At 32.2% G+C, this 25,454-nt stretch overlaps 6 protein-coding genes across 17 annotated transcripts in view; 3 read left to right on the top strand and 3 right to left on the bottom strand.

Annotated features, from left to right (window-relative positions):
- The first annotated feature begins 25 nt into the window (after positions 1-25).
- LOC125054356 (rRNA N6-adenosine-methyltransferase Mettl5) lies at positions 26-1,534 on the top strand. Of its 2 annotated transcripts, none has more exons than XM_047656196.1 (4): positions 26-303; positions 448-662; positions 770-910; positions 1,197-1,534. In XM_047656196.1, the coding sequence occupies exons 1-4, from the start codon at positions 169-171 to the stop codon at positions 1,342-1,344; spliced, it is 639 nt and encodes a 212-aa protein (XP_047512152.1). In that variant the 5' UTR covers positions 26-168; the 3' UTR covers positions 1,345-1,534. The 2 variants fall into 2 exon arrangements, with proteins under 2 accessions (XP_047512152.1, XP_047512153.1); XM_047656197.1 differs by having other exon boundaries at positions 770-939; positions 1,197-1,314.
- Positions 1,535-1,559: 25 nt separating this feature from the next.
- Positions 1,560-7,566, bottom strand: LOC125054353 (putative aldehyde dehydrogenase family 7 member A1 homolog). Its single transcript, XM_047656193.1, has 8 exons — positions 7,327-7,566; positions 6,625-6,841; positions 5,540-5,757; positions 4,360-4,575; positions 3,472-3,651; positions 2,708-2,890; positions 2,093-2,299; positions 1,560-1,934 (listed from the first exon to the last, which is right to left on the bottom strand). Exons 1-8 carry the CDS (start codon positions 7,498-7,500, stop codon positions 1,716-1,718), a joined length of 1,614 nt encoding a protein of 537 aa, XP_047512149.1. The 5' UTR covers positions 7,501-7,566; the 3' UTR covers positions 1,560-1,715.
- A 447-nt stretch (positions 7,567-8,013) lies between these two features.
- Positions 8,014-9,499, bottom strand: LOC125054359 (UPF0545 protein C22orf39 homolog). Its single transcript, XM_047656199.1, has 3 exons — positions 9,100-9,499; positions 8,710-8,874; positions 8,014-8,448 (listed from the first exon to the last, which is right to left on the bottom strand). The coding sequence occupies exons 1-3, from the start codon at positions 9,208-9,210 to the stop codon at positions 8,224-8,226; spliced, it is 501 nt and encodes a 166-aa protein (XP_047512155.1). The 5' UTR covers positions 9,211-9,499; the 3' UTR covers positions 8,014-8,223.
- A 388-nt stretch (positions 9,500-9,887) lies between these two features.
- LOC125054354 (peroxisomal targeting signal 1 receptor) lies at positions 9,888-11,890 on the top strand. The gene has a single exon (XM_047656194.1). The coding sequence runs from the start codon at positions 10,237-10,239 to the stop codon at positions 11,815-11,817; it is 1,581 nt and encodes a 526-aa protein (XP_047512150.1). The 5' UTR covers positions 9,888-10,236; the 3' UTR covers positions 11,818-11,890.
- Positions 11,891-11,932: 42 nt separating this feature from the next.
- Positions 11,933-13,253, bottom strand: LOC125054355 (probable tRNA (uracil-O(2)-)-methyltransferase). Its single transcript, XM_047656195.1, has 2 exons — positions 12,967-13,253; positions 11,933-12,810 (listed from the first exon to the last, which is right to left on the bottom strand). The coding sequence occupies exons 1-2, from the start codon at positions 13,228-13,230 to the stop codon at positions 11,977-11,979; spliced, it is 1,098 nt and encodes a 365-aa protein (XP_047512151.1). The 5' UTR covers positions 13,231-13,253; the 3' UTR covers positions 11,933-11,976.
- Positions 13,254-15,313: 2,060 nt separating this feature from the next.
- The window catches only part of LOC125054352 (inositol hexakisphosphate and diphosphoinositol-pentakisphosphate kinase), a 34,005-nt gene continuing 23,864 nt past the window's right edge, over positions 15,314-25,454 (top strand). For 4 of the 11 annotated variants that reach the window (XM_047656188.1, XM_047656187.1, XM_047656184.1 and 1 more), the window contains exons 1-8: positions 15,487-15,594; positions 15,980-16,240; positions 17,250-17,432; positions 18,415-18,555; positions 19,731-19,821; positions 22,417-22,571; positions 23,148-23,235; positions 24,236-24,440. In XM_047656188.1, the coding sequence (XP_047512144.1) occupies positions 16,130-16,240; positions 17,250-17,432; positions 18,415-18,555; positions 19,731-19,821; positions 22,417-22,571; positions 23,148-23,235; positions 24,236-24,440 (974 nt within the window). In that variant the 5' untranslated portion in view covers positions 15,487-15,594; positions 15,980-16,129. Of the gene's footprint in view, positions 15,595-15,979; positions 16,241-17,249; positions 17,433-18,414; positions 18,556-19,730; positions 19,822-22,416; positions 22,572-23,147; positions 23,236-24,235; positions 24,441-25,454 lie in introns of all 11 variants that reach the window. The other 7 variants (XR_007117701.1, XM_047656185.1, XM_047656182.1 and 4 more) reach the window with 5 other exon arrangements.

The raw sequence follows: 25,454 nt of genomic DNA, 5'->3' as shown, positions 1-25,454 counted from the left end.
TAAAAAATTTTTTTAGGGATACCCACAGTTACCAGAAGCGAATATAGTAAACACAAGCCACAGGGCAGCACTACAACACGCTAACGCGACATCTTGTGGCTATTTCGTTTCTCAGGACTCTTCTTTTGGAAATCAAATATTACCTGTTCTACCCCGTTTTGATAAATAATGAGTGCTACCATGAAATTAAAAGTTTTGGAGGGCCATTTGGGGGAAATATCTGGCTTTACTAAGCCCAAAGTTGAATATGAACAGTATGAAACTCCTGCTCATATTGCTGCAGTGGCCCTTTACACTATGCAGGTAAGTAATTTAAAGAAATATCATGTATTTTTCTTTCCTTCTCTAATTATTCAGGATATTTACTATTTATTTTTGGTCTCTTATATTTTTAAAATTGTATTTACACAATTATTATATATAAATAGAAGCTTAATCACTTTTCAGACACAGTTTGAAGCATTAGAAAGTAAGTTAGTTTTAGATGCTGGTTGTGGCCCTGGTATGTTATCATGTGGGGCATCCTTATTGGGTGCAGGGACAGTTACAGCAGTAGATATTGATGGAGAATCCCTTGATATTTTAAAAGAAAACATTGAATGTACAGAAGTTGACAATATAGATATTATTCAATGTAATTTCCTTTGCCCTGAAATGTACAGGTAAGTTTTGTATTTGTTTTTTTGAACAGTTAATTTAATTGAATCTAATTATCAGAACTAATTTATATGCAATATTATATCCTATTTGTAATTTTAAATATTTTCAGGTGTGAAAATTATTTTGACACAGTTGTTATGAATCCTCCATTTGGCACAAAGAACAATGCAGGAATTGATATGAAGTTTCTTAAAATGGGCTTAGATTTAAGCTGTGATAGTGTTTATTCTTTACATAAGTCGACTACAAGGTATGATAATAAACTTTCTATGGTTGTAGGTAAGCAAAATATCATTGATCTGTTTCTGTAGTTTTATTTGGATATAAATAAGAAATTGGATATAAAAATTAAAGTATAGCTAATTTGATTCATGTTTTGTATAAATTGGTAAATTTGCCTGTCTTATGGGGTACAGTTAAATAATTATTTTAATGGAATATATTTAATAAACAGATAAAAGAGATATGCAAATGATAGGAAGCCGACAATATTTGTCTGACCCATACTCAATCAAACACAAATTATTTAATTTCAGGTCTCACATACAGAAAAGGATCAAAGAATGGGGAGCAAAAGGGAGTGTAATAGCAGAACTCCGTTATAACTTAAAATCTTCATACAAGTTCCATAAACAACAAAGTAAAGATATTGCAGTAGATCTATGGAGGCTGCACCATTCTTAGTGTTCACATGACTTCCTTATAAGTTATACAAATGAACTATATACAAAATGGACCGCAAGCCTAATTTGCAAGACATTGTCTCTTAAAGAGATAGGCAATTTTTATTCTTGCTTTCTGCATTAACTTATTGCTTTATTTGACTTGTATTTTACTGTACTATAAGTTTTTTTCGCATCCTTTCAATAAAAGTTTGTGGGTCAACACATTAAAATTAAACAATTTTATTACAAATTTATTAAAGGATAATTTAATCATGAAATGTTTTATTAATTATCAGTCTTCATACCTTAGTTACCTGATAGATGGATAAAATGCTTGATGCGTTTAGACAGAGAACTAACAAACGATTTTTTTAATTTTTGGAATGATATCTACTCATCGCCGAATTTGATGTTCTGTGCCAGTTTGATTGTCCCTGAGTAATTGATAGTGACAGTTGACCGTCTCATGTAATTCTTCCAACTGTCAGAACCACATTCCCGTCCGCCTCCAGTTGCCTTTTCACCTCCAAAGGCGCCTCCGACTTCAGCGCCATTTGTGGGAATGTTTACATTTACTATTCCACAGTCGGATCCGTGAGGCCCCATCCACTGGAAACGAAAAAAAAAAAGTATTAAATAAAGTAGTTCATCACTCTATTCAATTTCATTTTTAAAAAAGCGGTGATAGCCATAGACTTAGTTTGCATCTATGTTATCAAGCGGAATAAAGCTAAATAATAAATATTGCCTTAAAAATATTAACTTACCTTGAAAATATCCGCTAAATTCTCAGTGAAAAGACTTGAAGAAAGTCCCTGTTCTACTTCATTATTGTACTTGATACCAGTGTCAAGGTCGGGAATCTCTAGACAGTAAACGATAGGAGCGAAGCACTCGGTCTTCACCAATGGAGAGTCATGTGGAAGACCAGATACGATGGTGGGTTCCACGAAATATCCATCACGTTCTATTATCTGAAATCGATAAATCATTATATTTTGTAGTTCACGAATATCACAATTACAGAAAGAAGGATTCGTAATATCATTTTGCATAATATGGAAGATGACAAAAACCCAAAATGTCGGTTTCGGAATTGCATAGTAGTTTTTAATAGATACTATGACATACATATTGCCATACAACACACTTGATTAACTTTAGACATTTAAGTCCTTCAGTAAAAACTACATTTTGAAAAAGGAGAATAAAATTATCTTGTAGCGTAATCTACAAAATTATTTGCTAAACGCAATTATTGCATAACAAACCACTATTATAAAAATCAAATGGTTTGTTTTATCCGATTGAGGCCAAAATAATATTAACATCGAAAGCCTGGTTTATTAATACGCATGATTACATTGAGTGAAATAACATACCTTTCCTCCAAATTCAATAGTACCGCCTTGTTTCTTGACCTCTTCGACAGTTTTTTTGTACGCTTCAACCGCCGCGGGAGTGTGCAGCGGACCAATGAGCGTTTCACTGAGTAGCGGATCACCGATTTTGCTAACAACGCCAGAGAATGCCTTCTTCAATTTTGTCACTACTTCGTTGTACACCTGTCAATGTTATTTATTTTAATAAGGTTTACTTTATGATTTGAAGTCCTATTTCTATTTTCAGTAGGTAAAATTTGTAACAGGCGTTAATGCGTACTCACATTACGCTCAGTTAATACGCGTCATTTTATTTATTCACAAAGATTATACCTATACAATATATTTTATATTTGTTCATGACTAAAATTTTATTTAAGATGATTACTGTCTATCTATGATCACGTAAAAGGGTTTTCCAAAATCAAAAAGGTAATTTATCTCTGTTGCGAGTTTAAATCCCACGACGATTCTGTTTCCTCCAATATATTTTTTTAATTCGAAAACGATTTTTTTTTTAATTTTTAGACTAAATAGTTCTCTGTATACATATAATAGTTGTATTTACAGCTCAGTATTCAATTCAAACATTAAAGTGTTTATTTACTGAGACTAGTTAAATATATTTTATTTTTAAGCAAGTGAAGTTATAGATCAAAATATGTTTCAATATTTTTATTTTATATTATGCCTAATTTTCAGTTTTGTGTTCTTTAATTAGCTTATTAAGATATAGTACCTAATATGTTACATAAATAACTTACTTTTTTATGAATAAGTAATCGCCTAGTAGTTGTGCACCTCTGGCCAGCTGTGCCTGCACATGCAAACAACGCTGCGTTCAACAACAAATCAAGATTCGCGTCTGAGTTAACGATGATCGCATTGTTGCCGCCCAGCTCCAATAGATGTCGCCCGAAACGTTTTTGTACTTCGACTCCCACCTAATAAAGTTTTCATATGAAATACTTATTCTGGAAATTTCGATAAGGTTTTGCACTGTTCAATGTTATGTATTTTTTATTTTACAAATTGGTACTTCTTTTACCGGAAGTCAAATTGGTTCAGAAATATAGTAGTGGGTTTAATATTTAGTAATACAAAAACATTTTAAAGACACTAAACAACACACCACTTCCGTAGTGTCATTTGAATAGGAAATATAATTTGACTATTATTTTAAAATATCTTAATATAATATGTATTCGTATAATTCAAAATATAAAATACTTATATGGGCACATAAGCTTAATTTTTAAATAATGAACACATTTTGACGTGACAACGTCTTATAATTCGATGGAGCCGGCTGCACGCACGAAAAAACATGACTCACGCAGCGTTACCTCGCTCTGAGGCGTTCCATTAAGGCTTGAAGTGCAAGCGAGAGCACTCGTTCCGCGCTCTCGCTTGCACACAAAAATTGAGATAATTGTATTTATGCGTACAAATAAATGTAACTTGATCAATTCAATTGTGATTTCGAATTAGTTCCTTCTCTATATCCACACAAAATATCTAAGAAATAAAATTAAAATTTTCTTTTGGAGAATGCAACCATTCCATCAGTATTTTCTTATGACGTTGTCACGTTCAACTATCGTCAGTAAACCGACTTTACAGCCAACCGATTTTTTTTATAAAATACTCACTTGTTGTCCCACAGCCGTGCTGCCGGTAAACGAGACCAGCTTCATTCTAGGATCCTTCACCAGTTGTTCACCAATATCCTTCCCTCCCACACAGAGTGAAGCAACAGCGGCAGGAATATTGTTCTTCACCAAAACACTTTCCACAATCTTTGTGACAGCCACTGAGATTAGTGGGGTCGTTTCTGATGGCTTCCAGACACTGACATCACCACAAACCTATAAAAAGGATAAAAACATTACGAATGTTTTCGCTACCGTAGTCCAAACTATTTAATACACAAAAATCAGTCGCTTAAAACTAATAATCCTTATATGCGAATCCTTATAAGTGAAACTTCTTTGGCAAACTGCTTTTTAAGTCTTGTTCATATTTATACAAATCTAAAAAAATCCAAGACTTAGAGGCAGGGAAAAAGGAAGATATGTTAGGAATATAATGCGTCATTAACATATTAAAGGTGTCGAAAATTAATACAAATATTAAATTAAATTTATTTCTTCGATAATAAAAACACGTGGCATTTAAATTTACAATTCGGCATTTGAGATTTCAATAAACTATTTTGCATAAAATACTAATACTAAATAATAAAACGAAAAGATCACGAAAAAGAAATGAGGCCCACACCTAAAAGGTTTTAGCGGCTTTAATACTCATACTAACCTTCATACAAAACTTTACTTTCTTTGTGATCCTAGAGTTAGTAACTAAAAATCTTCTATACGTACCTACGGCTTTTTTTCTAATGGAATCTCGCTTTTGGCCTTAAGGGCCTTTACAGCTCAGCTCGGGCTGTTTTGGCGAGTATAGCTCGGCCGGAATCAGCTTGCTTATCTGCTACTTTTAATGGTCCAGTGAAAAGGCTATCTCGCTCTTACAACTTGATGCCTATATTGATATATTTTACAACAGTCTTCCAAATTACCGTAACTTTGTTTATCATGCTCTTAATAAGCTTTTATTTACTTTAGTTACCATTATTAATTTATTTTTTATTTATTTAGTTTTTATTGCCTTTTTGGTTGCTTGTTTAACTTTTTTCCCTTTCTAGCTTGCTTATGTTCTAATATAATTGATGTGTGTATGTGTGTAAAATTTTTAATGTCATATTTTCTTGTATAATTTTATGCATACACGTTGTTCTAGAATTATAAATAAATAACGAAAGAAGTTTCTCACCATAGCGATCGCGCTATTCCATCCAAACACCGCGACGGGGAAATTAAAAGCTGTGATGATTCCAATAGCACCCAGTGGGTTCCACTTCTCAATCAATACGTGCCCAGGCCTTTCTGACGGGAACATTGTTCCTGGTAGTGTCCGGGATAGACCGAGCGCCAGGTCACATACGTGGATGTATTCCACAACTTCACCAATGGCCTCGGGAAGAATTTTACCTAGAATATGTTGTTACGTGAGTTAACTTCGGTGGCGGTGGAGGGATGTCCAAATGTATGTTAAATGAAACTATTTGTTTGAAGCTGGGTGTCAACTAGCTTTAATCGTTTAAAACATGAGTACTAACATAAAATTAGGGGTAGTGGGGTTGCGACGCTGGATTAACAAAAAAACTAACTTGGCTTATTTAAGGATTCTTAAATCTAAGGGACACTTCAATATAAGTGTAGTCGACCTATTGGTCATTATCGAAAACGAGTTTATGTTAATGTTATTAGTTATATTACAAATAATGAGTGTGGGAAAAACTAAGGAGCTTACTTTGGCTTCAAGTGTGCCATGATTGCTAACGTTTGGTTTGCGCTTCTAATTATTAACCAAAACATATTAACTTAATGTTAGGTTACGTAACTCGTGCAAAGTAAGAAAAAAATACTTATGATGCAAAATACATTGACACGGAAACGAAGTCTAATGTAAATTTAACAAAATAATAATGAATTAAAAACTTTTTCATTTATATCAAATAGGTAGAAAACGTAATAATTTGTATGAATTTATCCGCGATATTTGTATACTGATATCGTTATGCAATTTTAGTGTGTTAACCCAGATACTTAAAACTGTTATGTAAATAAGTACGTACCTAAGTATATATGTATTAAATAAGGCAATAACCGATAAAACGTTGAGTTTGGTAGCAAAATAAACGAAGTTATTAATTTGAAAAGTAGATAATTGGACTGTAAGGTATATAATTGTAAATACATAATCAACGCTGTAATACAATACCTACGTGAAAAGTAATTGCGGCACGACATCTATTGTTAAAACATCTTTAAGGACCTTATTATTAAAAAGATTACCCATTTCCAAAGACACAAGCTGTCCAAGCGGCTGAAGTTTTTCCCTCAAAGCATCACCAATTTGTCTGACGACTTCGCCCCTTGCTGGCGCCGGGAGCTCCGCCCACGTGTGCCAGGCATCCTCAGCCGCCTTCGCACATGACTCGTAGTCTGCTGAACTAGCGCCCTGGATCTCAGCTATAACTTTTCCGTTAGCCGGACTGAATGATTGTATTACCTAGAATGTGTATATATATCGTTGTATGTCTTTTATTTAATTAAAATAAATAGCTTCTCTAATAAATTTTGTTTGTACACAATTTTTCGAAAAATTTTCATACAAATTTAGTTTTCGACTTTCTAGTACTTTCTACATACTCTACTGTTAAGGCATCTTGATTAAGCCCTCTGGTAGGCACTTAAAGTAGGTTAACAAAAATATATATTTCTAATGTGCCTATCACCTATCGAACCGAATAAATAATGTTAATACTTATCAGATAAGTCAAACTATTTTATAATTTATTCAATATCAAGGTTATGTTAACGACCATTGTATTTTACAAAATTAAAATTTCCCTAGTCCGAAGCTAAAGCTACGATACATTAACTTTAGATGACACATTCTACATTCAAACTCGTAAAATTTTCCAATTCTTCCGGTGACCAGCAATAGTTAAAACGAATACAATAAGTACGTATGAAATAAAATGTATGCCTTACCTTTCCATTGGCTTGCCATTTACCATTGAACACACCGACGTTGGTCTTCTCCAAGCCCAAATCCTTCAGAAAGGAATACTTTGGATCTTCAATAAGGTAGGACGCGTTTCGAGCCATTGGGACACGTAGATTCAACTTTACGTTCCAAAGAGTACGACAGAGGACTCGATTCATCGGTGTAATTCTTAAAACTACTAATAAACAAGAACGAGACAACCGTTCAAGTAAACAGATAAAACAATCCTATTTGTAATTATAGTTGGTCTTATCATGTACTGATAACTTCGTTGCTGGGTCAGAAAAAGTTTTTCCAATCAATTGTTTGCGTAATTATCGAATGGGTGTGATAATTTTTAAAGGCATCTACTATCTTTTAGATTTTAGTATTATCACAAATTTATTATTTATAACATTGTGATAATCGTAAAAACTACTTGTATCCTACTATATATATAAACTCATCAATATATATACTTTTGAATTCAGATTTCAAATAGTTGTTAAAACAGTATGTTTGAGTGATTTTTGTACATTGCTTACTTATAACCATGTAAATTAAATGTTTTAGAGTGAAATTCATATATTTTATTTAAATGCTATACCAAATATGTATACCTAAAATTAGATACAGTTAAGTACAGTAAGTATTTAATACTTACTGTAGCCCTTAATTAAAAAAAAACAATGTCTTAATAAATCACTGTAATTGGCTATTTAATCTAATATATAACAAAACAACTTACATTTACCTAATGTTCTAACACACTAAAGAGGTAACTTGTTAACACTGTTATATTGCCAATCTTTTTGGCAAAACTTAAAATGTCTTTTTTGATAGAGGTAAAAATCTTATCAATCTGCAGAAAAGAAATAGAACGCATCTACTACACTTTTTGACTACATTATTGAACATGTGCTTTCTTTTTCAACAGTTTCAGTTCCTTCTCTAATTTCTTTAGCTTTTTGTGCTAAATATGTATTCTCATCCCTTTTGACCATCCACTCAGGTAATGGGGCTGACCAGTCATCTGGCGGTAAATCACGCTTTTTCCAAATATCATTCCTATAGTGAGCTCTTAATCTATCCATTCTTCGATTCTTTTCACTAATTATGACTGCTTCCTGTAAGTAAATTTATCTCATACAAACAAATTCTTCACAAATTATTAATGTCTAATTAAATAATTTGTGCAGGATTCTCATAAATAAACATACAATGTTAGTAGTACTGAGAAGCTCTGTACCTTCCCAGTATCTTAACAACGGCACAAAAAAATGTCTGCTTCTTTCCATACTGATGTAACGTAACTATGTTGCAGTTTATTTCTATTATAAATCTACAGACAAAGGCTATGAACTATTTGTTACATATATAAAACTTACTCCAGCTTTGACATCTTTACTATCCACCCATTTGTAGCAGTTGTCACAATCTCTTTTCCACTGATTGCAGTCCAGGGTCTCACCATATATAAAATATTGGTGAAACCTTCCTTTAAAGCTTGTGCATTCATCATATTCATCACTGTATACTTCACAATCCCGTATCTATGAAAGAACAGTAAATTTATAAAAATGCTTAAGTTTATTCTTTAGTCAAAACTTAGTGGTTTATAGATATGATATATTATGTCTATTATTACTAGTATATATTTTCATTAATTATACCAAAAAAACATTAACATTCATTAACTTACGCCAAATAATCTATTATAAGTAAAATATATATATAAAATATTCGTGTGATATATTTTTTATATAATATTTACTTACCAACCAACTATCCTCAAGAACCTCCTCAATGTTAGTTTCAGAGTCAGCTTCAGCTTCTTTATCTTCCTTGTGGTCTAAAGTATTTTTTTCTTGGCTATTTTGTGCCATCATGACTATGCAGTACACATACGATTATTTCAAAGTTTAATTTAAAAAATTGAGTAATAAACTTTTATTACATAACCTTAATGTGCAAAATAATTTTCTAATTCAAGTCTTTGTAGAGCGACATTATGTACATAGGGTTTATTTAATAAATTATAGTTAAAAAGTTTTAAACTCTAGGCCTACACCTAAAATATGTACAAAAGAGTAAAATCTACAAAATTAAACTTTTCAAAACACTGGAAATTCTACAGAATTGAGTTGGTCGATTGTCAAACTCAAGTGTCAACTAGCATTCCCATAATCAGCTGTTTTATATTTTTTTTTTTTGGAGTTTATGGCCTGGTATCTAGACCTTTAGGCCAAAGCTGTTTTATATCATAGAGCACAAGTATAGGTAAGGACTAAGGAACTAAGGAGAGATTCATAAACGAGACAGCGTGAACTAATTTCTCTGCAAGTTAAAATCCAAAACATTTTTAACGTACGAGAGTCAGATTTAGCTCTGTATATAGCTCAAAACACCCAGTCTATTTAAAATAAGACATAAATGCAAAATCAAAAATTACAATTTGATTTATATAAACGATTTAACACAACCGGTGTTGTTGTTTTGTCAATATTAATAGGCCCAAGAGCAGGTTTAAATTAATACTTTTTGTATATTAGATATTATGTATATTCTGTGGTGTACCATTGATCATTTAATTAAAGCACTTAGCACAGCATTAAACTTTAAAATCACTTCACAATCTTTATTCTTTAGATAGCTGTGATTAATAAAATAAAATTGGATAAATAATAAATTGTGAATAAAAAATTTAAAACAACTCCAAAAATTATTAAATCATTACTCCAATTTTGTATCATATATATAGGTGTGAAATCAAATATTAATATCACATAGTGAATTAATATATTGTAATATTTTCCTTAACGTCGTAAACATTGAACTTCGCAGTGACCTTTAGATATAGGTTTGAAACTTTTGTGTTCATAACACCTTACGTGTGGTTTTTACTGAAATTGAATATGTCTCTTAATAAATTAGTAGGTGGTGATTGTGGAGGAAACAATTCTTTAGTCCAATTGTCTAATATTGTAAGTCGCGATGCAAGCCATTCCATGTCACAAGCTGATCGATTTGTCAATGAGTTTATGGCCAAAAACTCTGAAATACCTCAAACATTCAATATGACTGCTTTACTAAATAACATCCATGATGTTGAAAAGGTAAATAAAGCCTCCTCTGTACCAAAAGTTAACCAATTATCTTCAAATGTAAACTTCCCATGGCTACCTGGACCATCAGCAGTGATTCCCGGTCCTAGTATGATGAGAACAATGCCTATGCAACATAACTCATTACAACTGCCTCAAAGAAACACTAATATGCAGATACAATACATAAATGAATCAGAACTTAAAAATACTGATGTACAAAGTAAAGCCCAAGAGTATGTAGATAGTGTCAATGAGGATAGTGAATTAGCATATAACCAGTTTATGTCTTTTATGAAACGTATGAGTGCTGGTGAACTTAATATTGGTGAAAATCATTCTGAACAAAGTGGTTTAAAAAAAGATACTTTAGTTGAAGAAATGGCTGAAAAATATAAAGATGAATGGGAAAAACTTAGTGATGTTAATGATTATTGGGAATCTGAAATTGCATATGGTATACCAGCAGAGTACATGTTTACAGAAGGAAATGCTATGTTAGAGAATAAAAATGCCTTGGAGTTGGGAAAAGAAAGATTAAAAATGGGTGATGTACCTGGAGCAGTATTATGTTTTGAGGCTGCAGCCCAGCAACAGCCAGATTCTGCAGAAGCATGGTTTCTACTAGGCACAACTCAAGCTGAAAATGAACAGGATCCTTTAGCAATTACTGCTCTTAAGAAATCCCTCAGTATTGATCCCCGTCAATTAGAAGCTTACATTACTCTTGCTGCAGCGTACACCAATGAAAATATGCCTAAATTTGCATATTTAGAATTATCTAAATGGTTAAGAGGTAGTCCTAAATATAGTGATTTGTGTCCACAAGATGTTAAACCAGAGGAAATGAATTTGAAGCAATTGGAAGCCTATATAATGTCCCAATACTTGAAAGCAGCCCAATTAAACCCTACACAAATTGATCCCGATGTTCAAAGTGCTATGGGAGTAATATTTAATGCCAACCAACAATATGATAAAGCTGTAGACTGTTTTAAAACTGCTATAATGGTTACACCAGACAACGCCAAACTGTGGAACAGACTGGGGGCTACTCTTGCTAACAGTGACAGATCAGAAGAAGCAGTTGATGCCTATCAACAAGCTTTAAATTTAGAGCCAGGTTTTATTAGGGCAAGGTATAATGTAGGCATCACTTGCATGAATTTGAAGGCTCACAGAGAAGCAGCTGAACATTTTTTAGTAGCACTCAACCAACAATATAAAGCCAGGGATATATATCCTAGTAATTCTTCAGTTGACAACAGTTCTTCTGCAATTTGGACAACCCTTAGAATGGTTTGCTCTTACATGGGTGAACATGATGCTGCTAAGTTAGTTGACGAAAAGAACTTGATTGAACTGAATAAGTTTTTCAAAATTGATGTATAGGAATAAGCATAAGCTACTATTAATATTGTGATGATAATCCTAAAATATATGTAATTGTTAATATATTATTAAAGGGGTGTTTTTTTTATAAAGAGGGCTATAGTAAAAAATATTATTTAAATGATAAATAAATTTTTTATATTTTTTATTGTTTTGTTTTTATTTTACAAAATGTAAAAAACTACAATTGTCATCAGACAATGGACAGCCTTGTGGGTGATTGTCATAGAACCAACACTGCTTAACTTGCACTTTAAAGGTTTTATTTTTATGCTTCATAGTTTTTTTAACTTCCTCTATAGTTTTTGGGTATCTTAACTGAACTTTTCCTTTAATTACTTTGAATATATGATGATTATTTCTTAGAAGAGTTTGCAAGCCTCCACACTCAGATTTAAGGTTTTTTAATATATTTTCCGGAATAAGATTAATAACCTCAGCAATTTCTACTTCTTTTCCAGAAGACCAAGATTTTTCAAGCTCACAACCTTGTATTAAATATTTTGCAATACATTGAACAATCCATTCCAAGATATCTTTATCAACTTGTGTACAATTTCTAACCTTTTCAACTTTTTCCCTTGCTTTAAAATTTAAATTACTGTTTATCCTCAGTGCTGTGTTCAATGTCTCTTGAATAAAATTGCAATACTTTTCATATTCTTCTTCTTGATATGCCCTCTTTTCACTTACAAGGCATATGCGTTTTGTACTAGGAATTTTCAACCTGTCTAGTTTTACATCAAAACCAAAATCTTCACAAAGAGATTTAATATATTCTAAATAGTCACCATATTGACTTTTTGATGAGTCTCGTCTCTTGTATTTTGTTCCATTTAGGTTAAATGCACAACAAGGAAGTAGGAAAAATTTATTATTATAGCCTTGGGCGGCAATAACCGGAATCCAAGGGGTAAGTTCATCTGAATGATTTCCAATTATCCACTCATATTTAGATAAATCCTTAATATTAGCTGGTGTTATTGTTTTTTCCTAAAAAAATATACAGAATTTAAACAAATACTACAAAATATAATAAATGACAAATAGTTAAATTAATACAACAGTATTTCTTTTCATGTGGTAGTAATGCTATTTCCTTAATGAAAATGGTGATGGTAAACCTTAACTATTATTTATAATACACACCTCTAATTTTATATTATTAGGATACATATCCCAGATACCTCTCTTCCTGACATCTACACCAAGACCTATACCACCTTCCATTGTTAAGATGTAAACTAACAATCCATTGCCACAACCGACATCTACAAATGTTGTATTTGGTGTATTACCCCACAGCAACAGTAAGTATGTGGCTATAGATATGTCTTCATACACAAATTTAGAAGGGTCTGTACACTCAGGCCATATCTGTGTAAAAGAAATATTTAGAAAATACAAACCCATTTTAAACACAATAAATTGTCTTGACTAACCTTTACAAGTTCTTTTCCATATTTAATTTTTAATTCATTGTATTTATCATAAAATTTATCACTGGAAATCAAACTCAAAGAGTCTTTACAAATGGATTTATGTAAATCCAACTCAGGTTCTTCAGCCCATTTGTTAAATTGAGGAAAAACACATTCTTTTAGCCATGATATAGATTTAGAATTTTCTGGAATCAATCAATAACTTCTATAAAACAATTGTAAAATGTTTGTTATAATTTGGCTGAAGTTTAAGGAAAGTACCCAAACAGTACAGTACCCTTACCTGAAAATGCTTTTAATATCAATTTATTAGCTTTATATGAGAAGCAATATGTGAAATTGGGGCATAAGTTCTGGTTATTATCAGATACAGTGATGTCACAAAATGTTACTGTTACCTTTTCTTTATCTATTACAATAAATTGAAATGCATGGTTTTCATCATAATTTTTGGGTAATAGTTCTATAACTAAACATTCTAAAGTTGAGTTTAAGTTTGTTTCTAATTTATTTTTAAGGTTTAATTGACCCAACGTAATCATTAGTCTTTCATAGAACTGTTTAACAGCACAGCTGTTGTTAATCTTTAAGTCTTCCAATGACTGATAAAAGTAAGAATTTGACAAATTTGTATTATATTCCATGTTTATTAAAATTTTACAGCCCCATAACCTTTTATTTATTACATGAGGTTTTCTAATTAAAATATGAGTGGATTTCCAAAAACCTTCTACTGTACATTTAGACATTGCTTCACAAATGATATACATTATTTTTTATTGATTATGGGAATAAACCTTAATCCTAAATCCAGTTCTTTATTTACAAAGTTACAAACTACAAAGTTTCATATTATTAAAAAAAATTAATGCAAGCCACAGATGAGTTAGAAAGCAGCTATAGTCGATAGACTATTGAATATATTCAAGCAGAGCACAAATTATGAACGCAAGATTTGTAACGTCTGACAAGCGGTGAAGCGAGTCGTGGGACGAAAGTTTAACCCATAGCCCATAGGTCCATATTCTAATTTGTATTTTAAATCACAATCTTGTCTTGAGCGCTGTCAAATTTGACAATCTTCATACACAAAAAATGGTTTTATAGCTCTTGAAATAAAGTTTTAATTTGATCAAGGTTCTAGAATACAAGTCTTATAATATAACTGCACAAAAATTGCAAACAAAGAAATATGATAGTTTTTTTATTTCCTAACATTAATATCGTTTGATAAACATTAGGTAGTCTTTATAACATATATTAATTACTAGATCTAGACCTTTGCGAATACTATAGCATTATTCGCATTGGCTCATAATTTGTAGGTAACAATTCTATTAGGTAGTTATAGTTTTGAGAGTGCCTATTGTTCTTGCAATAAGGTATTATCTTTTTAATTATTTATATATTGCCAAATCATCTAAATCAACTTCATATCTCAACTAAAGGACATTATTTTCTGTACATAGATCCTGAGTGCTCAAAGTAAATCAACCGATTCCTATGAGAAGAAAACCTCAATCACCAAATAAAAATTCACCGCATAGCATTTCCAACTCGATAACTATGCAGCATAATTGATACCCACATGTTCAACTATTACTACGTCATTCCCGAAACAAGCAATGGAAAAAATGGATGACGCGCATTACTCAGTAGTCTTCTCAAATTAAACCAAAGGTTTCATTATCGTGTGGCAGGATATAGGAATACATTTCTTAAATTTATGAAAAGGCAGAGATAAAAGAGCCTCTGGGATTTTATTAAAGAAGAGTATCCCTTTTCCCAAAAAAGAGTTACTAACTTTAGGTAGTCTAGTACGGGGAAATTGCAGCCTGCGTTTGTTCCGAGTATTAACATTGTGCGTATTTTCATAAATATATTGCGAGGGAAAGGTAAGTATATTAATTTCCTTGAATTTCTCTCTATCTATCAGAGATTCCCTTCATTTTAAATTCGTATGTTAGTTAGTGGGTGACGCCTGTCGAAAAGTGATTGTGTCTCAAGCCTTTGGTGATATTTTACATTTTGTCAGCTGTTATTTGTTGTCTGTCAATTTTATGACAATTATCAAAATTACGGTGACTAGTTCATCGATCTTTAAATATTTTGTTTTTAATTTTAAATTAAAACAAATACGAAATTTATAAGCTAATGTTTGCATATAGAAACTCAGAACCCTTTTAAAGTAACACGAAAAATCAATTTTTTTCAACAAGTTAGCTGTGTAATGTCATACACTGAACTCGAACATGGCTATCAAGGATTGCGGCAAGCTACTCAACCACAATTCTATGTCGGCGATGACGGCAATCTTGTTCCGATAAGATCTCCCGTGAGTACGATATGAAGATCATTTTAATACATCTTTTGTATAAATGTTTAACCTAGCATAATCCTCACTATAGCTACTAACACCTAACGTTTTGTGATGTGCTCGTATCGCCGTGTAGTCATAATAAATGTATTTGTTAATTTTATATTCTAGTTAATTGCGTTAATCGATATAAATTTTATTTAAATAACGGCACTCTCTTAAACGTTATCAAAGAATTTGCTTTTTAGCTATTTTATTTGGCAACTAGATATTGTTACACTAAATATTGGTCACTAATTATAAGGTACTTTAGGTACAATAACATTTATGTAAATGAACATATTGTATGTAGAAGTTGAATAAAACTAATCAGTATAAATAAAACGTAGATTGTGCTTTGTAGTGGGGAGAACATATAAATGGACCTTGTGACAATGACAAGTCAAGTAACTTGTTAATTATGTCATATATTTGTTGGTTATCATACAAAATACAACCAATCATTTACAAGTCTCCTTATCATTGTTTAAGTTGATAAAAGTGATAGTTTGAAATGGAGTGGCAGTGGGTGAAAGACTGGTGGCGGCTAAAACACTGGAGAAATAAAGAAACAAAGGAGACAAGTGATGATGACTTTTGTTGTTGTGATGAGTGTTTACCCGATGTGAGCTATTATTAGTTAATACAATACTTGAAGTTAAATATATTGAATAGATTTTAAAGTTCTTTCTTTAATTATTTTTGTTTTGATCATGTTAATTACAATTTGCATATCAAAAGGAGTGTCAAGGATACATATTGATAATATGAATAAAAGAGAAAAATTAAGGTTATTTAATAAACTTACTTTGACAATGTTTTACTGTATACTTAATCTTAATAGATTTTTTACTTTTGACTTTGTATTTTATAGTGCAACTATTTATTATGTTTTTTTTTAATAAAATAAAATTGTTATATAAACTAATTTAGAACTTTTAATTTATAATGGTATATTTTTTTTGTTGATCTTCATGTTATGTTGACTGTATGAAACCATTACAATGCATAAGTAAGTTATCGGACTGATGTTTTATATAAGATTACTCTAAAAATAAAACATGCATTCCCCTTAGTCCATAACTTTAACTTTAACAGTAACTAGTTTACAATAATAAATTAAAGGAAACAATTATTTTTCAGTCTTTTATAATGTAAGAATAATACTGACTGCAATTTATTATTTGAAGTTGTCTTAAGGAAAGTAAATTATAAAAAATTCTATGTGTTCCATGATTGGTATATAAAATTGATGTAATTTTGTATTAACCATTTTTGTTTGTTACCAATGAGAAGAAAATGCTTATATGGGTGTATTTTTACTGAATTCTCGTGGATTGTAATGTCATCTATATTTCTTTGGGTTAAGGAGTATTTTGCAATGCCAAAGGTTATACTTTGAGGGTTGTTGTAACACCCAGTGGACTGTGATTGTTGGTACAAATGTGTCTGTACTGATGTGAGAATTGTACACACTAAAATCCAGTTCAAGCTATATATTTTCTTTTAAATCAACAATAGTCGCATAGTTTGTTCACTTCCTTACAGAGAATCTAATGATTCCGGTTAAAAACAGTCTTGCTTGCTCTATGACTTAATATAGAGCCAATATATTAAACAGCTTATTGTTACAGGGCGAGTTGGACCTGTGCGAGTCTTTGGATTCGAATGGCGATGGCTGCGGCAAGAAAGTGGTGGTCGGCGTCTGCGCCATGGCCAAGAAGTCGCAATCGAAGCCCATGAAGGAAATATTGACACGGCTGGATGAATTCGAGTATATTAAAATGCTCGTGTTCCCAGAGGAGGTTATACTTAAGGTTCTGTGATTGTCTAACCTTAAGTGGAACAGAATATAAAAAGGAGAACGACCAAATCTGCTCGCTTGGAGAAAGTTATCGTGATTAAGTTTGTAACGCAAAATGGCTCTAACTAGAATGAAATTAAGAAAAGAGACGAAAAGAAAATTAAGGAATAAATAAAAGTTATGTAAAAATAGGCATAGACCGCTCCACCGGAAATAGTATTAATACATTTGAAATATCACTAAAAATTTTAATTAATTAATTGAAAGATTATCTTAGATAATAGAATTGATTACGTTTAGTATTAATATGGCGGCACAAATATGGTCTTTCTCCTTTAAATATTGTCCTTCGTTTATTGTAACTAAATCTTTTGAAGTTATACTTCTTTTGGCGCGTTAGGGAAAAATTATACGATGTAAATTTTTACGATGCGCGCACACCGCACACTGAAGTTAGCTAGTCAACATCTTAGTTGTTTCAATTGTTATTGTAGTTTTTTCTACAAACGTAGAATAAAATTTTTAAAAAGATTTTTATCTTACGCCAAAGAAGTATAATTTCTAACGCGTGTACATAAGTACACACACTTTTTTTTTGTATTTAATCAATAATAGTTGCGTGTTGATCCCACGAGAATGTAAGTGCGTGCTCCTATTTTACCATGCCTACTGCTGATGGACAAATCTTTGTTTTTTATTATTAATTAACTATTAATTACTTAAAGATGTCATTTGGAACATGGTTTAACGGTTGCAGCTCCTTACAAACATTTTGTAAAATAAAAAACTTGGCGATTAAAAAGAGGTGCGGAGAGTTTATTGCCAGATCTTCTCGTTCGTTCTACGCCCTTAATTTGAGAACTGGCAATAAATGTAAAATTAGAAGCATTTAATATGTATTTCTTTATTGACGATCATGAGTGTACATTGTGTTACCTAAATGAATTTGAATAAGTTTAAAATGTATAATAGTGTAAATATGTTTTGTATTTTAGAAACCAGTTGAAGAATGGCCTATTTGCGACTGCCTTATATCATTTCATTCAAAAGGATTTCCACTTGATAAAGCTATTCAGTATGAAAAGTTACGAAAACCCTATGTAATTAATAATCTTCACATGCAGTATGATATTCAAGTAAGTTTAGAAACTTTCATTCAAAAGAACCTTAAGCCTCATAGCAATTACAATTTCTATATTAAAAGTTTTCGTGCTATCCCAAGTTTGCTCAATAGAAAACAACAGTGGCGCTATAACTCTTACTTTTGGCCTCTTTCTGTATATATTGTCAGCTTATGTCAATGTATACTCTTGGGTCTACGGCGTGTCGCTTTCCTCGCAATATTTTCCTATGTATGATTTTTAATTGTGCCCATTGGTGCCTGTAATTTGTACGCATGACCTCAGGGTTAAGGGTCTCTTTAGGGGCAATACTGCTCTGTATTATCAGCAGGGTATTGAAATAAATGTGATTATTGATTTAATTAGTTATAATTGGGGTTTGATAAGTGACGTCATATTAGAATTGACACAAATGCCCGCCTTCCACTGCGACCGGAACGGACCAATTACGGACTCCGCTAATCTCGTAACGATGATTATCATACATTTTCATTAGCTGACCCAGCAAACGTTGTTTTGCCATGTATATTGTTTCTAGGAAACATTTCTTTAGTTCAATAAAAATACATATACATATACTAGCCGTTTCGCGCCCGCCTTGCTGGACGAATTAAAATAAATTTTATGTTTCATTATTTTATTTTTTTTCATATTTTTATTATTCTTCTTTTTAACTTCCCGCTAAGAAAATTGAAATATTTCGAAAATCGAGTTTTTAACAGATGTTGACGTTTTGCGGTTCTATAAGGAAGCCTCTTTTGTTTTTATTAGCGGGAAAAAATTTCATAAAAGTAAAACTGAAATAAAAAAATGAAGGAACGTTGGAATTAAAAAAATAAATAGCCATAAACCATCTAGGAAAAATTTCGCATCGAATGGTGGTAGTCATCATGTCGATACGATCAGTGGTTTAAGCGTGAAAGAGCCTCAAACGAACACCATTTTCTTTTTATATATATAGACATACTATAACAAAAAATAGGGCATGATCGTAGAGGGGTGAAAATTATGGGTTGTATGTATTTTTGTATGCTGTATCATAAAAAAATAAAAACAAAATTCAGATTCGCAGACCTAACCGAAATGCACACAAAATTTTACGAAAATCGGTCGAGCCATTTCGGAGGAGTTTAATTACAAACACCGTGACACGAGAATTTTATAAATTAGATATTGTGTTTTATATTCAGGATCGTCGCAGAGTTTACGCTATTTTAGAAAATGAAGGAATTGAAATTCCAAGATATGCCGTCCTAGATAGAGATTCACCAGATCCTAAACGTAAGTTTTTAAATACCATTTTTAAAACTATTATTGGGTTATATTCTATTAATAAATATTATCATAAAATTATTCCTGCAAATGAAACAGTTGAATGATGCATGATAATTTATTCAAAAGAAAGAAAAGAATTCAAAAACAAGATTTAGCGCCATGACGCCTGTATGTCAAAACCCATAATGTTTTTGGCATTTTACGTACTAGACTATACTGCAAGTTTAGTAAGAACTCGAGGTTTTTGTTAGCTTAGAACAAAATACGAAATTTCGTTTGTGTTTGTCGATATTAATCTTGCAATAAAATATAAACTTAAAAACTTTGAACTCGTACCGTATTTTATGTCCCAGAAACGATTCTAGAAAGACATACTCACTTTACTTGTACTTTGATATAGTCATATTAACAGACAAAACGATACAGTACAATAGAACAACACATTTAATAGATATCGCCATACCCAACAACCACAACTTACAAGAAACTAGCTCATAAAACCGCGAAATATATAGATCTTAAAAATTAATCCTTAACAAAGTATATAGTCCCGTCCTGTCCAGTATTTGTGATGATAATAGTTAGAAAAAATATATAGCCCCTATAGTCCATTGAAAAGTTACATTTGGGGTTGCGTTTTTTAGAGGACGCAATTTTATTTATGGAACATGTAGGGGGGGTCAATACAAGCTTAACTCCAAGTTTGTGGGGTTGGCGTGCTTGTCCCCCGGCCGCCATCTTGGATAAAGGGGTCCAAAAACCACGTTTTTGGCTATATCTCCTAAACTATCCATCGTACATAAAACTTAAAAAGACACATTTTGTAACAAATCGCTGTGTCTACGATTATGTCTATGTAACTTTTTATCATAAATCCAAAATTCAAAAAGTTATAAATAAAAAAGTGATAGCTAGCTACCATTCTAATAACTGATTGATAATATAATTATGTCGAAGATTACCATATCAGCAAGTTGTCTGTGGAATAGGCCTACTAGGAATACCAATAAGTAAAGTGTAGGAAAAAAAAAAAAATTTATTTGGAAAATTTGTTTAAAATAAACGAGAGATCTTAAAAGTAAGGTAAAACTGCTGTTTAGGAGATATAGCCAAAAACGTGATTTTTGGACCCCTTTTTCCAAGATGGCGGCCGTGGGACAAGGGTGGCGACCCCACAAACTTGTTTTTAGCTTTACACTGACCCCCTCTACACATCAAAAAAATAAAATTGCGTCCTCTAAAAAACGCAAGGTAAGGCCTAAAAAATGTAACATTTCAATGGACTACTACCATTTTGTCCATCACCGGAGTAATCCCAAAACAGTTACACGAATCTATGAAATTGTTAGACCTCCGAAAATCCATTTATATCATCCTTCAAAAAGCAGTCATATTAAATACGGAAACAATAACCCGCAAATTTAAAAAATAATCCATAAAATAAACTGTTCACTTGACTTAGCCCGTGTGCAATAGTGTGCCAGGATCCAATCCTGAGCTAAAGTAAACAGTTACCAAACATAATAATATTTTTTTTTTAAAAGACAATTCACACCAATTGACCTAGTCCCATGCTAAGCTGGTGAAGCTTGTGTTATGGGTACTAGGCAACGGATATACATACATATTATAGATAGATAGACATATAAATACATATATAAACACCCAAGACCTAAGCACAACACCAAATGCTCATCACATCGATGTTCGTCTCAGCCGGGGATCGAACCCGGGACCCATGGATTCTCAGTCAGAGGTACTTACCACTAGACCAATGAGTTGTCGAATCTATTCGAGTTGATAATCTGTTTCTGTCATAAATAAAACTTTATTATTGACAAATATGGTTGCGAGAATATTGATATAACGCTATCTAGATAGAATATTTAAAAAGAAAATTTACATCGCATGAAACTTGCTTTGCCTTTTTTGTCCGATAAAAGTATATTTATTGTTTTATAGTCCGGTTAATAAAATGCATTATCATATAACATTGATATAATATTTCAATCATAATAAACAGGTTTCTTTTTTACACGCTTTATATTAGCTTCACCTGTATGTATGTATGTAACCGACTCCTTCGGACTCGATTTTGACCCACTTTAAACGGACAGATTTAATTCAAACTTTGTACACTTATAAAGAATCAGCGACAATATAATAATTTCATAGGTTTATCTCGAAAAAACAATGAAATTTTTTTTAAGTCCACAAAGCAATACGATTAAATTGAGACAACACGTATTGCTGCTAGGACTAAAAAGTGGAAAATAAATATAGTTAAAAAAAACTATAAAACACGCTTTTAAAGCACATCAAAGTAAAAAGTGAAAAATAATTCCTAATTTAGGCTGAAAATGGTAATCAACAAAAAATACTGGTATTATTGTGAAAAAGCGTGTGGTCACTTTCACGGTCACTTTTTACTTTGATGTGCTTTAAAAGCGTGTTTTATAGTTTTTTTAAACTATATTTATTTTCTATTACATACTTAAATTTAACAACTATATGTAACTAATTTAACTATAATATAACTATTTAACTACATATATGTTTTAACTTACATACTTCCTATAAACAATTAACTTGATTGTATAGACCACGAGTTGGTGGAATCGGAGGATCACGTGGAAGTGAATGGTGTCGTGTTTAATAAGCCGTTCGTGGAAAAGCCAGTGTCGGCGGAAGACCACAATATTTACATTTACTACCCGACATCAGCAGGCGGCGGTAGCCAGCGGCTGTTCAGAAAGGTATTTTATTGTTAATTAGTTAAAAAATCGAATTTACCAGCAATAATAATTTGTTTAAATCTTTTTTGTATTGCTTTGGTTTAAATATACACGCAATAACATGGAACTTAAGGCAGTTTTTGACGGGCACTACCACTATGTAGAACCTCAGCTGCCCACTGAAGTATTTCCGAACCAATTCGACTTAGGGTCCTTCAAGAAAAGAGCGTGCCAATTCTTAAAAGACCGGCATCGCACTCGCGAGCCCTCTGGCATTGAGAGTGACTATGGGTATCACTTAACATCAGGTGAGCCTGCTGCCCGTTTGCCTGGCCACATAGTAGTGGTGCCGCGGCAAAAACTGCCTTGCTCAGGAACGACGGACGTTGAGGTGATACGGATGGTATTTTGTATTCTGCTTTGACGTCCGATGATGAAATTTGACTGAAGGCAATAATCCGAACAAAAGCTTTGAATTGAATTACCAATAACCCTGTATAAGTCACAATACAATATTTTAATTTCTAGTAAATCTGGTACTTTTATAAAACATCAAAATACTATATAATAATAGATTAACATTTATAAACGTTTTAGATTGGAAGCCGCAGTAGTATTTATTCCCCCGAATCTCGTGTGAGAAAGACTGGGTCTTTTATATACGAAGATTTTATGCCTACTGATGGTGAGTTTATAAAATAAATTAAAAAAAAAAACATTCTTTTATATAATATTTTTAGATATTGGTAAAGGGAGCGTTCAAGTATTACGTCACGCAATTTTGAAGATTATTGACCCCCCATGTAACGCGCCGTAACGTTTTTCTGTAGGTACCCAAAAGTAAGACGTTTCGTGCCCACCCAGTGACTCTTTATACCTAAAAATTGCCATTATATAGTGTAAAGTCGAAAATAATATTAACAATAACGCGTAATTGAATCCCCGCCCCGCATCGTAACGTTTTACAAAAGACACCCCCCCTTCCATTCGTTAGGTAATACTTGAACGCTTCCAAAACCCGCATAGATTCCGCGCGTTTATCGCGAACAGACAAATAGATAGCTATTCATTTTTGGGGTTTATATCGTCATAGTCGTAGAACAGTGACGGATCTGACAAATAGTAAACTTTACAGGGCAGCCATTTCAAAATAATATAATCATCTTAGTTTTTGTCATAACTATTTTAATTCATATTCTGTTATTATGACAATTGGCATACAAGCAAACAAAAGGGTTTGTTTTGAAACAAAATAAAAATAATAACATTAAATTACACAGTTTTCTAGAAAAATCACATTTTTCTATCGAACCCGTCACTTTAGCGACTGATTAATTTGAAATTTTAAAACACATGGAATTTTTTTTAATGTAACCGTAATATTTAGTCAATGTAGTATCCAAATATATTAAAAAGTGGATTTTGTTTTTTTTTTTAATCCGACATTGTTCTACGATCATGACGATATGCTTATGAACTCAGAAATAAAGTGGCTTGGTTTTAGTAAAAGTATTATCAACATCGGTTCTGTATATAATATTAGTATAGATACTTTTCCTGCTTATAATATTAGTATAGATTCAAAATTAAAAACAAATTTAGCTTTGTTACAACTAATATGCGTACAAATACTAGTACACTGCAATAGCTAATATTATGATAAAGAATGTAGTATGACATTGTAGGCACAGATGTGAAAGTCTACACGGTAGGCCCGGATTATGCCCACGCCGAAGCGCGCAAGAGCCCAGCTCTGGATGGCAAAGTTGAACGCGATTCTGAGGGCAAAGAAATCCGATATCCTGTTATATTGTCCAATCAAGAGAAGTTAATATCTAGGAAAGTTTGTCTGGCCTTTAAGCAGACGGTTTGCGGGTTCGACCTATTGAGGTAGGTTATCAATAAAACTAAATTGTTACCAAATATATATATGTCTATAGGTATGTCTTTGAAAATCATGGCTTCTTTGAATAAAAAAAAGAAAAAAAAAATCATATTTCTCTATCTGTTTCATGATCAATTGTCAATCTAATAGTTAAGTAGGTGATCGGCCTCCTATGCCTGATACATGCCGTCGACTTTTTGAGTCTAAGGCAAGCCGTTTTCCTTCACCGTTCGAGCGAATGTTAAATGCGTACATATAAAGAAAGTTCATTGGTACACAGCCGGGGATAGAACCTACGACCTCGGGGATGAGAGTCGCACGCTGAAGCTACTAGACCAATACTGCTCGGCTCCTTTCAATACTTGTTTGAATTATTATATAAGTAAACAAGGGGTGTTGGTTGCATGTGTTTGAACACGAGATGTCCATTGAATAAAGATGCCTTGGGGTTTAGTCAAGATGCCTTAATAACAGTAGTATATGTAGAAAGTAGAAAACTTAATTTGTATGAAAATGACAGTTCGTGTCGACAAATTTTTATAAGTCGAAAGTCAAAGTCAAAAATCATTTATTCATGTAGGTAACACAATGTACACTTATGAACGTCAAAAAAGAAATATACATTAAATGCTTCTAATTTTACATTTACTACCAGTTCTCAAATCAAGGGCGTAGAACGGAAGAGCAATAAACTCTCCGCCACTTTTATTGTTTTACACGACGTTTTTAAGGAGCTGCAACCATTACACCATGTTCCACATAACATCTTAAGTTATAAATAATAATAAAATAAATTAAAAACAAAGATATACATAAAAATATGGTTTTCGACTTTCTACATACACTACTGTTAAAGTATCTTGACTAAACCCCCCATATTATCCAAATCTCATCGTTAATGTGTCCTTATAGAATTGCCAGATATCATTTGTCAGCTATAAAAGCTCCCGATGCCCTCATTTCCATATACTTCACTCATAGAAGATCAGCTACTATTGTTTTTTGACCTTTCATTATTT

This window comes from Pieris napi, chromosome 12, assembly GCF_905475465.1.
Source record: "Pieris napi chromosome 12, ilPieNapi1.2, whole genome shotgun sequence".
Classification (NCBI taxonomy): Eukaryota; Metazoa; Arthropoda; class Insecta; order Lepidoptera; family Pieridae; genus Pieris; species Pieris napi.
Note: the sequence above shows the minus strand (reverse complement) of the source record. Positions and strands in the feature narration are given on the sequence as shown.